Source organism: Solea solea, chromosome 8 (genome assembly GCF_958295425.1).
Source record: "Solea solea chromosome 8, fSolSol10.1, whole genome shotgun sequence".
Lineage (NCBI taxonomy): Eukaryota > Metazoa > Chordata > Actinopteri > Pleuronectiformes > Soleidae > Solea > Solea solea.
This window is the reverse complement of record NC_081141.1, coordinates 21,274,303-21,288,102: the sequence shown is the minus strand read 5'-3', so window position 1 is coordinate 21,288,102 and position 13,800 is coordinate 21,274,303. Positions and strand designations below refer to the sequence as shown.

At 43.1% G+C, this 13,800-nt stretch overlaps 3 protein-coding genes and 1 long non-coding RNA gene across 10 annotated transcripts in view; 3 read left to right on the top strand and 1 right to left on the bottom strand.

The window, feature by feature from the left end:
- The window catches only part of LOC131463580 (uncharacterized), a 35,815-nt gene extending 34,332 nt beyond the window's left edge, over window positions 1-1,483 (bottom strand). For all 7 annotated transcript variants that reach the window (XR_009241067.1, XR_009241069.1, XR_009241064.1 and 4 more), the window contains exon 1: window positions 1,398-1,483. This is a non-coding gene — a long non-coding RNA (uncharacterized LOC131463580). The remainder of the gene's footprint in view (window positions 1-1,397) is intronic.
- On the top strand, window positions 941-2,719 carry gatc (glutamyl-tRNA amidotransferase subunit C). The gene is made up of 5 exons (XM_058635353.1): window positions 941-1,319; window positions 1,414-1,464; window positions 2,117-2,286; window positions 2,382-2,485; window positions 2,574-2,719. The coding sequence occupies exons 1-5, from the start codon at window positions 1,140-1,142 to the stop codon at window positions 2,633-2,635; spliced, it is 567 nt and encodes a 188-aa protein (XP_058491336.1). The 5' UTR covers window positions 941-1,139; the 3' UTR covers window positions 2,636-2,719.
- Window positions 2,720-2,878: 159 nt separating this feature from the next.
- Window positions 2,879-5,399, top strand: LOC131463578 (polyubiquitin-like). Its single transcript, XM_058635352.1, has 2 exons — window positions 2,879-3,602; window positions 3,985-5,399. Exon 2 carries the CDS (start codon window positions 3,997-3,999, stop codon window positions 4,492-4,494), a length of 498 nt encoding a protein of 165 aa, XP_058491335.1. The 5' UTR covers window positions 2,879-3,602; window positions 3,985-3,996; the 3' UTR covers window positions 4,495-5,399.
- A 2,656-nt stretch (window positions 5,400-8,055) lies between these two features.
- On the top strand, window positions 8,056-10,220 carry isg15 (ISG15 ubiquitin like modifier). Its single transcript, XM_058635241.1, has 2 exons — window positions 8,056-8,553; window positions 8,960-10,220. Exon 2 carries the CDS (start codon window positions 8,972-8,974, stop codon window positions 9,467-9,469), a length of 498 nt encoding a protein of 165 aa, XP_058491224.1. The 5' UTR covers window positions 8,056-8,553; window positions 8,960-8,971; the 3' UTR covers window positions 9,470-10,220.
- The last annotated feature ends 3,580 nt before the right edge of the window (window positions 10,221-13,800 follow it).

Below are 13,800 nucleotides of genomic sequence, written 5' to 3'. Positions count from 1 at the left end.
ACTGCTGTAGGAAAAAAATCCATTGTAAAATGTATTGACCAATTTATTTATTTATTTATACTTTCATCAATTTCTTTTTTTTTCCCCTTCCAGATGCTGCCTTGTTTGTAGCTAATATTTTTTTATTTTGTGGCCAGCTCAACATATGTATTGTTACAGAGTCAAATTCTATACTGAGAGTTAATTCTATATGTATATGGTTATATGTTCTTATAATAAAAAAATAAAAATGGAATGATTATTATTTTTCCAAAAACAGAGTGTGAATTTTACTGTATTTGATCAAAGATATTAAATAATGAATGAGTAGTGATGTGAGCAGTGGAGTTGGGTGAAGTTAGCTTCAGGCAGTGGTATTTTCTGTCATGCTCCCCCCAGAGGACAGAAATGTTTTCACGCCCCCCTGAATTTAAATACTATTGAGAAACTCATCATTTGTATTTATTTATCTGTATAAACCACTGTATGAGTTGTCCTGCCCTGCCTCTCACGCCCCCTCTGACACCTCACCGGGCACCCCCAGAGGGGGCCCGTCCCACTATTTGAGAATACAAGATTCACTAAGGGACCGTAAATAAATACCCCCGTTTTAGTGGGACAGCGGTGACCTTTTCTTTGAGATTCTTTGAAAGAATGCCCACACATTATATTAAGACAACACAATTTTTATTGATATGGAAACTACAAAAATAACGCAAATGGCGCCAATTTGTTTATAGTTTATGCAATTTGGAGGTCTGTGTATCCAACTAGGGCTGTAACGATTATTGTGCCCCAAACAAAGAAATCATTCAAACTGAATCATTTTTGATTTTTGGACAAATCAAGACATTCGAGAACATCATTTCCAGGTTTGGTAAACACTGATCAACATTTTCGACAACACTTGCAAACCAACCCAAAACATACTTCACCGCGGTTACGTACTGGCACAGAAGCGAAGGCGGAAGTACGTTGGAGTCAGACATCTCGCTTTAGTTTGCTACACGAGTTAGCCACTGCAGTTCGTTAGCTTCAGTCACGAGTAGATAAATTAAACCCCAGCGTTGACTTATATCGGGTTTCTAATAAAGAAGAGGAAAATGTAGCACTCGTTTCTGCACATGTGAAACTCAGCTGTTTTTGTGACGTTGGTGGAAATGTCGGCGGTTAGCCTCGGCGCCGCGACAGCATATCGTGGCTTGTTATTGAAAAGTGCCAGGTCTTCATTTGACCTGCTTAAAAGCGAAGGACACTTCAACTTTACTAGGAGAAGGTTCCTTCAGAGCCGCGTCATTAATGTAAAGCGTCTGTTCTGCTCTTCACCCCATAATTCTAAGGTTAGCATCTGTTGTTTCAGTGGTGGAGGTCAGTTTATTCAGCAGACAGTGTACACATGTATTAAATCTTGTTGTTACCTCGTCTTTGCTGCAGGTACCAGAGGTTGCGACATGGGAACCAGTACCAGAGCACCAACTTCCCCCGGTAATGTCCTCCGCCTGACTGTGACGTCACGCCTCACCTGGCTTTAATGTTTGTCGCGTTGTACACTCATTGCCACTTTATTAGGTACACCTGTTCAACCGCTTTGTAACGTAAATATCTAATCAAACAAACACATGGCAGTAACGTAAATCATAGAAGGAGAACCATGACGTCACTAGCTGGGTCTCAAATCAGACAACATTGACACTTTCTGGCTTTTTTTGCCACAGTTTGAGAAACATGGAGAAGGAAAAAATAGCTCATTGCTCATTGACATTAACCATTTCAATGAGTAGATACCAAAAGGCCACTACCGTCACAGAACTTTCCAACACTTCTCTCAGATCACATCTCAGCACCTTGAAGCAGATGAACTACAGCAGCTCTGTGTACTTATTTGAGGAGCTGCTCTGTGTATAATAAAACAGTGTAGACAATAAAAGGTCAGATGCGTCATGGTAGACTAATGGTGCGTTCCATTTATGTCAGAACGAGGAGTGACGTCACCTCCAAGGAAACAGTGCTCCAGTTGCACTATGTGAAATAAGACAGAAATTCCACCTTGGAATCTCATGTTGGGTCTTGTGAGGTTGTGTTGACTTGGAAATCTTTTTCGTTGTCTTTTCTCACCCATACCTCTTTGATTTGACAGCCAACAGAAATCCCTGCAGACCTGGTGGACAAACTGGAGCGACTGGCCTTGGTGGATTTCCGAACCAAACAGGGACTGGAGTGTTTGGAGAAAGCCATTCGATTTGCAGATCAGCTTCACGTTGTTGACACAACCGGTATTGAGCCAATGGATTCAGTTCTAGAGGACAGGTATGATGGTGCAGCTTGCTTAAAAGAAGTGAGTGAGTGAGAAACAACCACAAGCTCTTGTGAAGCCCACTGTGGTTATGTTATGTTCATTTCAGGGCGTTATACCTGAGGGACGATGCAGTGACTGATGGGAACTGTGCTGAAAAACTGCTTCACCTCTCCAAAAACACAGTTGAAGAATATTTTGTGGCACCACCAGGTGAGAATTGACCTTCAAACCATTCTTGAATTCACCAAAATGTTATAAAATCTTAAATGTTCATTATTATATTTTTTCTTTTCTACAGGAAATATTCCTCTACCAAAGAGAGAAGAGAGGGCTGCCCTCCTGAAACACTCAGAGTTCTGATATTTATGCACTTGTCCTTGATATTTATGAGTAAATGAATGTGTCTTAGTGCCAAGAAATAAATTACGTAAAATACTCTGTCAATTCCTGCTCATCTGCAGCCAAAAAAAACATCCGCCGTGTTTGGTAAACGTCATTTCATCATGTCCTGGAGCAGAACAGAAAAAAACAAAAGCTGCTGGTCATTTTCACCTCTTAAGTTTCAGTATCAGTTCATACTAAATGGTGAGTGAACAGTGTGTTAGGTCAGAGGGTGTATCTCCTTTAAAATGTATTTATGTCATTTACAATGCAGTCAAATCATCATGTGTCAGCACTTTTACTGTTTTATTACTAGAAACCCCGCTCAATTTGAGCTGATAATGCTCTGGCCCGCCTGGTTGTTAAACCTGTCATATTCATGTTAAATTAAAATTATCATCATGTATCAGCACATCTAGTATTTTATTACTAGAAAACCTCTCAATCGAGTTGAGCATTTGTTTGTTAAAACAGTTTTATTAGGTGTAAACTCACAGAATGGCCTTCCAGATTGTGATAATGTCTCCCTGTTCATTTAAAACCCTCAGCACCTGGATAGCAGAGCAGATGATTTTTACTTAAAATGTATTCTCAATATATGTATTTCCTGTTTTTATATTGCACACACTGTAAAGCCCGAGGCAAACTTCCCACTTGGACAATTTAGTCTATCCTATAACAACAACATTCCTAGCTTCCACTACAGCTTAGTTTGTTGGAGAGAATGGAAACCGAAAGTTAACTCAGGCAGACAGAGGGGGAAAACGAAACTTATGAAAAGAAGGGAGGGTGCAGATCAGCTGATGCTGAGCTTGTATATAAACAGTGATCTGTGTTCCCACTTTGTCAGAGGTTCAATCCTTTGCTGTTGTGCATCATATTTGAACATTTTCTCAACTGAAATCTTCAAAGTTTTCCACAGGAATTTACTCTCAAGTGTCAGAAGGTAAGAAATGTTCAATTTTTTTAAAGCTGCAATGGTTTTATTGCTACTTTTTAAAAATCAGATTTCCTCTAGAGCATTCAGTTTACAATTACAACAAAAGTCCTTTGGTAATTGTGGACTTCATCTCTAGAGCAGCCTCATTTCAGACCTGAGAGTAACAGAATATGAATGTGTCTTATTTCATTGTTTCATTTTGTACTGACTGAATCTATTTAAATCTCATTTCTTTTATCAGTTTTATTTATTTATTATATTACTACCATTGTATATGTATTTTCCTCTTATTTCATTCCTTCTTTTCAGTGGATTTTTAGTTTGTTTATGTTGTTTCCTCCATGGAAACTCATTTTCTCAGCTTGATTATTTGAATTCTGTCTTTCAGAGCTCTTCGATCATGGAGATAATCATCACTATGTTGAACGGGACATCCCGCTCACTGATGGTGGAGCCTCAGCAGACTGTGGGATTTCTGAAGCAGCTCATCCAAGAGAAGCTGCAGATTCCCATTGTGAGGCAGAGGCTGGTGTTTGTGAACGGTCAGAGGACAGATCTCAGCGACGACAACAAGACCATCTGCTCCTACGGCCTGCAGTCTGGCTCCAGGTTGTCCCTGCTGGTGACCGAGCCGGTCTCCATCCAGGTGTTCCTGAGGAACGAAAAGAACCAGCTGAGCACCTATGACATCACACCTGACGAGACGGTGAGCGACTTCAAGCGCAGGGTGCAATGCAGAGAGGGGGTGGCAGAGAGTCAACAGAGGCTCGTCTTCCAAAGCAGAGAGATGACTAAAGGAAAACTGTCCGATTACAATGTTGAAGCTTTGAGCACCATTGACCTGCTGCTGCGTCTGAGAGGAGGCAGAGGAGACACTGTGGACACAGCAGGGATCTAGTCATTCCCAGAGACTGGGTCAACAACCACAATACATTTAGATCATTCATTCCAGCCTTTAAGTTAAAGTTCCAGTGTGTTAAGTTTATTTAAAATGATTCCCATTAGGCAGAAATGGAACATAGAATAATTATCAATTTTTTGCCTTTTACTTTTACAGCAGGAGCTGGTTCTTCTCCATGTTGGACCATCATGTTTTTAATTGACAAACTTAATACCTTAACCCCTACCGTAGGTTCCCCTACGTGCTTGAATGGGAAGAGCAACCTCACTGATCGACGTTGCAATGTCCTACACACTGTACCTTTTAAGATGTATGTGTTTTAAATAGCATGCTTAAAATAAAAGTTGAGATGTGTCCATCATCTATCTTGGAAATGTCTAATTTGCCGTGTACAAAATCATTTGGAAAACATTGATAATAATCATCAAATAACCTTAAATGACCTGTATGCATTCCTAAATGTGTCATCCTCCAAATGAATTACATTTTTGAGGGCCTGAACATACTCTAAAACTCACAGACCTGCAACCGCGTCAATCCTGGTGAAAATGTACGCGTGGAAAAGGGTCAAAAATTTGAAGTGGGTCCTACAGGAAGACCAATCTTGAAACTTGGTGAGGTCACTGTGAACCAGTTGAGGATCTAAAGTTATTGAAGGTTTTTTTTTTAAAATGTCGCATGGCGTACGAGATAGGGGACGCCAAAGTTGTAATGTATTATTGTTATTTGTTTTTGGCTATAACCTGCAACTTTGTCATGTACACAGCATGACCATATTTTATTTTAATAAAACCATGCAAACTATTTTAGTAGGTATAGTTTGATTGATTTACCTTCAATGTCTTATTCGTGCATTAAAAAAAAATGAATTTTGAAATGTACATTAAACTGAGTTAATAATACATTTTCATCACTGTCTTCCTTTATTTACACAAAATGGTTTTAACACTACATCAGTTTTAAATGACTGGAAATGAACAGTATGGAACGTCTATCGCCCCCTGTGGACATCAAAGTAATTACCAAAACACAATCTACATGAGCAACCTTTGTTCCTCCGCCCCTCCCCATTCTCACACATAAAGAGAGAGAGGAAGAGGTGTTGTATTTTGTGCAAACCATCAGATTTGGTCTAGTTTTGTGGCTGAACGCTTTGGAGATAAAGTAAGAGAGTCAAGGTTGAGATGATGATGGAGGAATATATTGGAAAAAGGTTGTTGGAAGATGGAGCTGCCGGCAAGGAGGAAAAGAGGAAGACCACAGAGAAGGTCCATGGGTGTCGTGAAGGAGGGCATGAGGACAGTTGGTATAACAGAAGAGGACACACACTTGCCCAGACTTCAACCCTGAAACTTGGAGCTGTGTGGCGCAGGAACAGCCATGTTTGTGAAACATAAAAAATCGTGGTTGTGATTAAAGTGCGATAGCGCAGTCCCACTGAACATCCCCGTTTGTTTGGTGTAGATACTGTTAGGGGACAAAGTGTTAAAGCAGTCAAAGCAAACTAAACGGTAAACTGAGGTAAAACGATTCAGAGTTGAGAGTGAGATTTTTTCCCTCCAGTTCTTTTTAAGAAGCCGCACAGTCGTCTCCTCACAGACCCCTTCTTTTCCCTTTTGCTCTGGACCTCTTGAATCGTGCTCTCCAAACTTGCAATTCTCTTCATCATTTTCTCTGTAAACTTCTCAGCCTTCTCCTCTGTGTCTCATAGAGCTTGGTTGTTGGTGTTCAAAGAGTCCAGGAGAGTGGACATCTCACTCTGCCACTTCAGTCTCTCCTTCCTTCCCTCTTCTTTAATGTGAAGAAAAGCAGCCTTCAGTTCAGAGGTTTCCTTGGCGTGTTCTTCCTGCAGTTGGGACTTGTCCTGCTCCCACTGGGAACTGAACTCTTCCAGGTTGTTTTGGGCTTGGGTCAGTGCGGCAGTGAGATCGGATTTCAGTTTCATCTGTGTGGCTAGACGATCCTCCACCACATGTTTCTTTGTCACGTCTTGAAGAGCCTTCTCTAGTTCTTTGGTCTTCAGAACAACAGCCTGCTCCAGCTTCATCATTGCAGACAGTTCTTTAACAAGGGTGGATTTCTCCTGACTCACTGTTGTGAAGTGGCTCCTCAGGCTCTCAAGCTCATTTGTCAGGTTATTGTACTTTTGTTCCTCATCATTGAGCCTCATCTGCTGCTCATGCAGCAGTTGATTTAATTCAAACTCAGACATCTGAATTAAAGCCTGTTGAGACAGATCAGTCTCCACTGCAGCCAAAGGTTTCCCTGTCTCCACCTTCAGGACAGTCTGATCTCCAGGTGTCTCTTTCACCACATTTGCGGAAGATAGACGTGTCTCTGGAATCGGGGCACGTTGTTTTTTAGGTGGAGACGGACGTGTCTTTGAAGTCAGTACAGTTTGGTTGTCAGGTAACTCTTCCTCCACATGTGCTGAAGACAAACACATTTCTGTAGTCAGGGCAGTCTGGGCTTCAGGTGTCTCCTCTTTCACAGGCGATGGACATGTATTTAGTATCAGTACAGTTTGGTCCTCAGGTAACTCTTCCTCCACAAGTGCTGGAAACAGGCATGACTCTGGAGTCAGGACAGTCTGCGCTTCAGGTGTGTCTTCATCCACAGGTGGTGGAGACAGACATGTCTCTTGGGACAGGACAGTTTGCTCCTCAGGTGTCTCTTGCTCTACACATGAGGGAGACAGACATGTTTGGTCCTCAGGTGTTTCTTCTTCCACAGGAGATGGGCTCTTCTCTGGTGATGGGCTAGTTTGGTGCTGAGGAGTCTCTTCTTCCACCTTTGACAAAGACATACATGTCTCTGATGACAGGAGACATATCTTTGGTGTCAGGACAGTTTGGTCCCCAGGTATCTCTTCTTCCTCAGGAGATAGGCACTTCTCTGGTGAGTAGACAGCCTGGCCTTCACATGTCTCTTCCTCCACAAGTGTTGGAGAAAGACACATCTTTGGTGAGAGGACAGTCTGGCCTTCACGTGTCTCTTCCTCCACAAGTGTTGGAGAAAGACACATCTTTGGGGAGAGGACAGTCTGGCCTTCATGTGTCTCTTTCTCCACAAGTGTTGGAGATTGACATGTCTTTGGTGTCAGTACAGTTGGGTGATCAGGTGTTTCTTCCTCTGTGGGTGATGGAGATAGACACATCTTTGGTGAGAGGACAGTCTGGCCTTCACATGTCTCTTCCTCCACAAGTGTTGGAGATAGACATGTCTTTGGTGTCAGTACAGTTGGGTGATCAGGTGTTTCTTCCTCTGTGGGTGATGGAGATAGACACATCTTTGGTGAGAGCCCAGTCTGGCCTTCACATGTCTCTTCCTCCACAAGTGTTGGAGATAGACATGTCTTTGGTGTCAGTACAGTTGGGTGATCAGGTGTTTCTTCCTCTGTGGGTGATGGAGATAGACACATCTTTGGTGAGAGCCCAGTCTGGCCTTCACATGTCTCTTCCTCCACAAGTGTTCGAGATAGACACGTCTTTGGTGTCAGTACAGTTGGGTGATCAGGTGTCTCCTCTGCAGGTAATGGACACACCTCTGGTGAGAGGACAGTCTGCCCATCACGTATCTCTTCCTCCACAGATGTTGGAGATAGACTGTGCACAATCCAGATTGTGATAATGTCTCCCTGTTCATTTAAAACCCTCAGCACCTGGATAGCAGAGCAGATGATTTTTACTTAAGATGTATTGTCAGTATATGTATTTCCTGTTTTTATATTGCACACACTGTAAAGCCCGAGGCAAACTTCCCACTTGGACAATTTAGTCTATCCTATAACAACAACATTCCTAGCTTCCACTACAGCTTAGTTTGTTGGAGAGAATGGTAACCGAAAGTTAACTCAGGCAGACAGAGGGGGAAAACGAAACTTATGAAAAGAAGGGAGGGTGCAGATCAGCTGATGCTGAGCTTGTATATAAACAGTGATCTGTGTTCCCACTTTGTCAGAGGTTCAATCTTTTGCTGTTGTGCATCATATTTGAACATTTTCTCAACTGAAATCTTCAAAGTTTTCCACAGGAATTTACTCTCAAGTGTCAGAAGGTAAGAAATGTTCAATTTTTTTAAAGCTGCAATGGTTTTATTGCTACTTTTTAAAAATCAGATTTCCTCTAGAGCATTCAGTTTACAATTACAACAAAAGTCCTTTGGTAATTGTGGACTTCATCTCTAGAGCAGCCTTATTTCAGACCTGAGAGTAACAGAATATGAATGTGTCTTATTTCATTGTTTCATTTTGTACTGACTGAATCTATTTAAATGTTCAATTTCATTGTTCCATCAACTCGTTTTTCCTTATCAGTTTTATTTATTTATTATATTACTACCATTGTATATGTATTTTCCTCTTATTTCATTCCTTCTTTTCAGTGGATGTTTAGTTTGTTTATGTTGTTTCCTCCATGGAAACTCATTTTCTCAGCTTGATTATTTGAATTCTGTCTTTCAGAGCTCTTCGATCATGGAGATAATCATCACTATGTTGAACGGGACGTCCCGCTCACTGATGGTGGAGCCTCAGCAGACTGTGGGATTTCTGAAGCAGCTCATCCAAGAGAAGCTGCAGATTCCCATTGTGAGGCAGAGGCTGGTGTTTGTGAACGGTCAGAGGACAGATCTGAGCGACGACACCAAGACCATCTGCTCCTACGGCCTGCAGTCTGGCTCCAGGTTGTCCCTGCTGGTGACCGAGCCGGTCTCCATCCAGGTGTTCCTGAGGAACGAAAAGAACCAGCTGAGCACCTATGACATCACACCTGACGAGACAGTGAGCGACTTCAAGCGCAGGGTGCAGTGCAGAGAGGGGGTGGCAGAGAGTCAACAGAGGCTCGTCTTCCAAAGCAGAGAGATGACTGAAGGAAAACTGTCCGATTACAACGTTAAATCTTTGAGCACCATTGACCTGAATCTACGTCTGAGAGGAGGCAGAGGAGACACTGTGGACACAGCAGGGATTTAGTCATTCCCAGAGACTGGGTCAACACCCACAATACATTTACATCATTCATTCCAGCCTTTAAGTTAAAGTTCCAGTGTATTAAGTTTATTTAAAATGATTTCCATTAGGCAGAAATGGAACATAGAATAATTATCAATTTTTTGCCTTTTACACACTGTACCTTTTAAGATGTATGTGTTTTAAATAGCATGCTTAAAATAAAAGTTGAGATTTGTCCATCATATATCTTGGAAATGTCTAATTTGCCGTGTACAAAATCATTTGGAAAACATTGATAATAATCATCAAATAACCTTAAATGACCTAAATGGGTCATCCTCCAAATGAATTGCATTTTTGAGGGCCTGAACATACTCCAAAACTCACAGACCTGCAACCGCGTCAATCCTGGTGAAAATGTACGCGTGGAAAAGGGTCAAAAATTGGAAGTGGGTCCTACAGGAAGACCAATCTTGAAACTTGGTGAGGTCACTGTGAACCAGTTGAGGATCTAAAGTTATTGAAGGGTTTTTTTTTTTAAATGTCGCATGGCGTACGAGATAGGGGACGCCAAAGTTGTAATGTATTATTGTTATTTGTTTTTGGCTATAACCTGCAACTTTGTCATGTACACAGCATGACCATATTTTATTTTAATAAAACCATGCAAACTATTTTAGTAGGAAAAGTTTGATTTATTTACCTTCAGTGTCTCATTCGTGCATTAAAAAAATGAATTTTGAAATGTACATTAAACTGAGTTAATAATACATTTTCATCACTGTCTTCCTTTATTTACACAAAATGGTTTTAACACTACATCAGTTTCAAATGACTGGAAATTAACAGTATGGAACGTCTATCGCCCCCTGTGGACATCAAAGTAATAACCAAAACACAATCTACATGAGCAACCTTTGTTCCTCCGCCCCTCCCCATTCTCACACATAAAGAGAGAGAGGAAGAGGTGTTGTATTTTGTGCAAACCTTCAGATTTGGTCAAGTTTTGTGGCTGAACGCTTTGGAGATAAAGTAAGAGAGTCAAGGTTGAGATGATGATGGAGGAATATATTGGACAAAGGTTGTTGGAAGATGGAGCTGCCGGCAAGGAGGAAAAGAGGAAGACCACAGAGAAGGTCCATGGGTGTCGTGAAGGAGGGCATGAGGACAGTTGGTATAACAGAAGAGGACACACACTTGCCCAGACTTCAACCCTGAAACTTGGAGCCGTGTGGCGCAGGAACAGCCATGTTTGTGAAACATAAAAAATCGTGATTGTGATTAAAGTGCGATAGCGCAGTCCCACTGAACATCCCTGTTTGTTTGGTGTAGATACTGTTAGGGGAGAAAGTGTAAAAGCAGTCAAAGCAAACTAAACGGTAAACTGAGGTAAAGCGATTCAGAGTTGAGAGTGAGATTTTTTCCCTCCAGTTCTTTTTAAGAAGCCGCACAGTCGTCTCCTCACAGACCCCTTCTTTTCCCTTTTGCTCTGGACCTCTTGAATCGTGCTCTCCAAACTTGCAATTCTCTTCATCATTTTCTCTGTAAACTTCTCAGCCTTCTCCTCTGTGTCTCGTAGAGCTTGGTTGTTGGTGTTCAAAGAGTCCAGGAGAGTGGACATCTCACTCTGCCACTTCAGTCTCTCCTTCCTTCCCTCTTCTTTAATGTGAAGAAAAGCAGCCTTCAGTTCAGAGGTTTCCTTGGCGTGTTCTTCCTGCAGTTGGGACTTGTCCTGCTCCCACTGGGAACTGAACTCTTCCAGGTTGTTTTGGGCTTGGGTCAGTGCGGCAGTGAGATCGGATTTCAGTTTCATCTGTGTGGCTAGACGATCCTCCACCACATGTTTCTTTGTCACGTCTTGAAGAGCCTTCTCTAGTTCTTTGGTCTTCAGAACAACAGCCTGCTCCAGCTTCATCATTGCAGACAGTTCATTAACAAGGGTGGATTTCTCCTGACTCACTGTTGTGAAGTGGCTCCTCAGGCTCTCGAGCTCATTTGTCAGGTTATTGTACTTTTGTTCCTCATCATTGAGCCTCATCTGCTGCTCATGCAGCAGTTGATTTAATTCAAACTCAGACATCTGAATTAAAGCCTGTTGAGACAGATCAGTCTCCACTGCAGCCAAAGGTTTCCCTGTCTCCACCTTCAGGACAGTCTGATCCCCAGGTGTCTCTTTCACCACATTTGCGGAAGATAGACGTGTCTCTGGAATCGGGGCAGGTTGGTTTTTAGGTGGAGACGGACGTGTCTTTGAAGTCAGTACAGTTTGGTCCTCAGATAACTCTTCCTCCAAATGTGCTGAAGACAAACATGTTTCTGTAGTCAGGACAGTCTGGGCTACAGGTGTCTCCTCTTTTACAGGTGATGGAGACGGACTTGTCTTTAGTGTCAGAACAGTTTGGTCCTCAGGCAATTCTCCATCCACATGTGCTGAAGACAAACACATTTCTGTAGTCAGGGCAGTCTGGGCTTCAGGTGTCTCCTCTTTCACAGGCGATGGACATGTCTTTAGTATCAGTACAGTTTGGTCCTCAGGTAACTCTTCCTCCACAAGTGCTGGAAACAGGCATGACTCTGGAGTCAGGACAGTCTGCGCTTCAGGTGTCTCTTCATCCACAGGTGGTGGAGACAGACATATCTCTTGGGACAGGACAGTTTGCTCCTCAGGTGTCTCTTGCTCTACACATGAGGGAGACAGACATGTTTGGTCCTCAGGTGTTTCTTCTTCCACAGGAGATGGGCTCTTCTCTGGTGATAGGATAGTTTGGTGCTGAGGAGTCTCTTCTTCCACCTTTGACGGAGACATACATGTCTCTGATGACAGGAGACATATCTTTGGTGTCAGGACAGTTTGGTCCCCAGGTATCTCTTCTTCCTCAGGAGATAGGCACTTCTCTGGTGAGAGGACAGCCTGGCCTTCACATGTCTCTTCCTCCACAAGTGTTGGAGAAAGACACATCTTTGGTGAGAGGACAGTCTGTCCTTCACATGTCTCTTCCTCCACAAGTGTTGGAGAAAGACACATCTTTGGTGAGAGGACAGTCTGGCCTTCATGTGTCTCTTCCTCCACAAGGGTTGGAGACAGACACATCTTTGGGGAGAGTACAGTCTGGCCTTCACGTGTCTCTTCTTCCACAAGTGTTGGAGATAGACACATCTTTGGTGAGAGCACAGTCTGGCCTTCATGTGTCTCTTCCTCCACATGTGTTGGAGATAGACATGTCTTTGGTGTTAGTACAGTTGGGTGATCAGGTGTCTCTTCTTCTGCGGGTGATGGAGATAGACACATCTTTAGTGAGAGGACAGTCTGGCCTTCACGTGTCTCTTCCTCCACATGTGTTGGAGATAGACATGTCTTTGGTGTCAGTACAGTTGGGTGATCAGGTGTTTCTTCCTCTGTGGGTGATGGAGATAGACACATCTTTGGTGAGAGGACAGTCTGGCCTTCACATGTCTCTTCCTCCACAAGTTTTCGAGATAGACACATCTTTGGTGAGAGCACAGTCTGGCCTTCACGTGTCTCTTCCTCCATAGGTGTTGGAGATAGACACGTCTTTGGTGTCAGTACAGTGGGGTGATCAGGTGTCTCCTCTGCAGGTAATGGACACACCTCTGGTGAGAGGACAGTCTGCCCATCACGTCTCTCTTCCTCCACAGATGTTGGCGATAGACATGTCTTCGGTGTCAGTACAGTTGGGTGATCAGGTGTCTCCTCTGCAGGTAATGGACACACCTCTGGTGAGAGGACAGTCTGCCCATCACGTATCTCTTCCTCCACAGATGTTGGAGATAGACATGTCTTTGGTGTCAGTACAGTTGGCTGATCAGGTGTTTCTTCCACTGCAGGTGATGGAGATAGACATGTCTTTGGTGAGAGCACAGTCTGGCCTTCATGTGTCTCTCCCTCCACGGGTGTTGGAGATAGACATGTCTTTGGTGTCAGTACAGTTGGGTGATCAGGTGTCTCTTCCTCTGCGGGTGATGGAGATGGACACATCTTTGGTGAGAGGACAGTCTGGCCTTCATGTGTCTCTTCTTTCACAGGTGTTGGAGATAGACATGTCTTTAGTGTCAGTACAGTTGGGTGATCAGGTGTCTCCTCTGCAGGTAATGGACACACCTCTGGTGACAGGACAGTCTTCCCATCACGTGTCTCTTTCTTCATGGGTGTTAGATATAGACATGTCTTTGGTGTCAGGACAGTTTGGTCCTCAGGTTTCTCTGGTGAAAGGACAGTCTCTGCAGACTTCACAGGTATGGGATGTTCTGGTCCCTGAGGAAACGTCCTCTTGTACATCCTTCACTTCTGTACTTTACCATTGAGTCAGGATCACTGACTCGCATTAAGGGAA

Bases quoted from the DNA above. Each gene is read 5' to 3' on its own strand.
- isg15 (XM_058635241.1), top strand. From the start codon at position 8,972: ATGGAGATAATCATCACTATGTTGAACGGGACGTCCCGCTCACTGATG.
- LOC131463578 (XM_058635352.1), top strand. From the start codon at position 3,997: ATGGAGATAATCATCACTATGTTGAACGGGACATCCCGCTCACTGATG.
- gatc (XM_058635353.1), top strand. From the start codon at position 1,140: ATGTCGGCGGTTAGCCTCGGCGCCGCGACAGCATATCGTGGCTTGTTA. The intron at 1,465-2,116 runs GTAATGTCCTCC...TTGATTTGACAG, and splicing joins CAGAGCACCAACTTCCCCCG to CCAACAGAAATCCCTGCAGA. The intron at 2,287-2,381 runs GTATGATGGTGC...TGTTCATTTCAG, and splicing joins GATTCAGTTCTAGAGGACAG to GGCGTTATACCTGAGGGACG.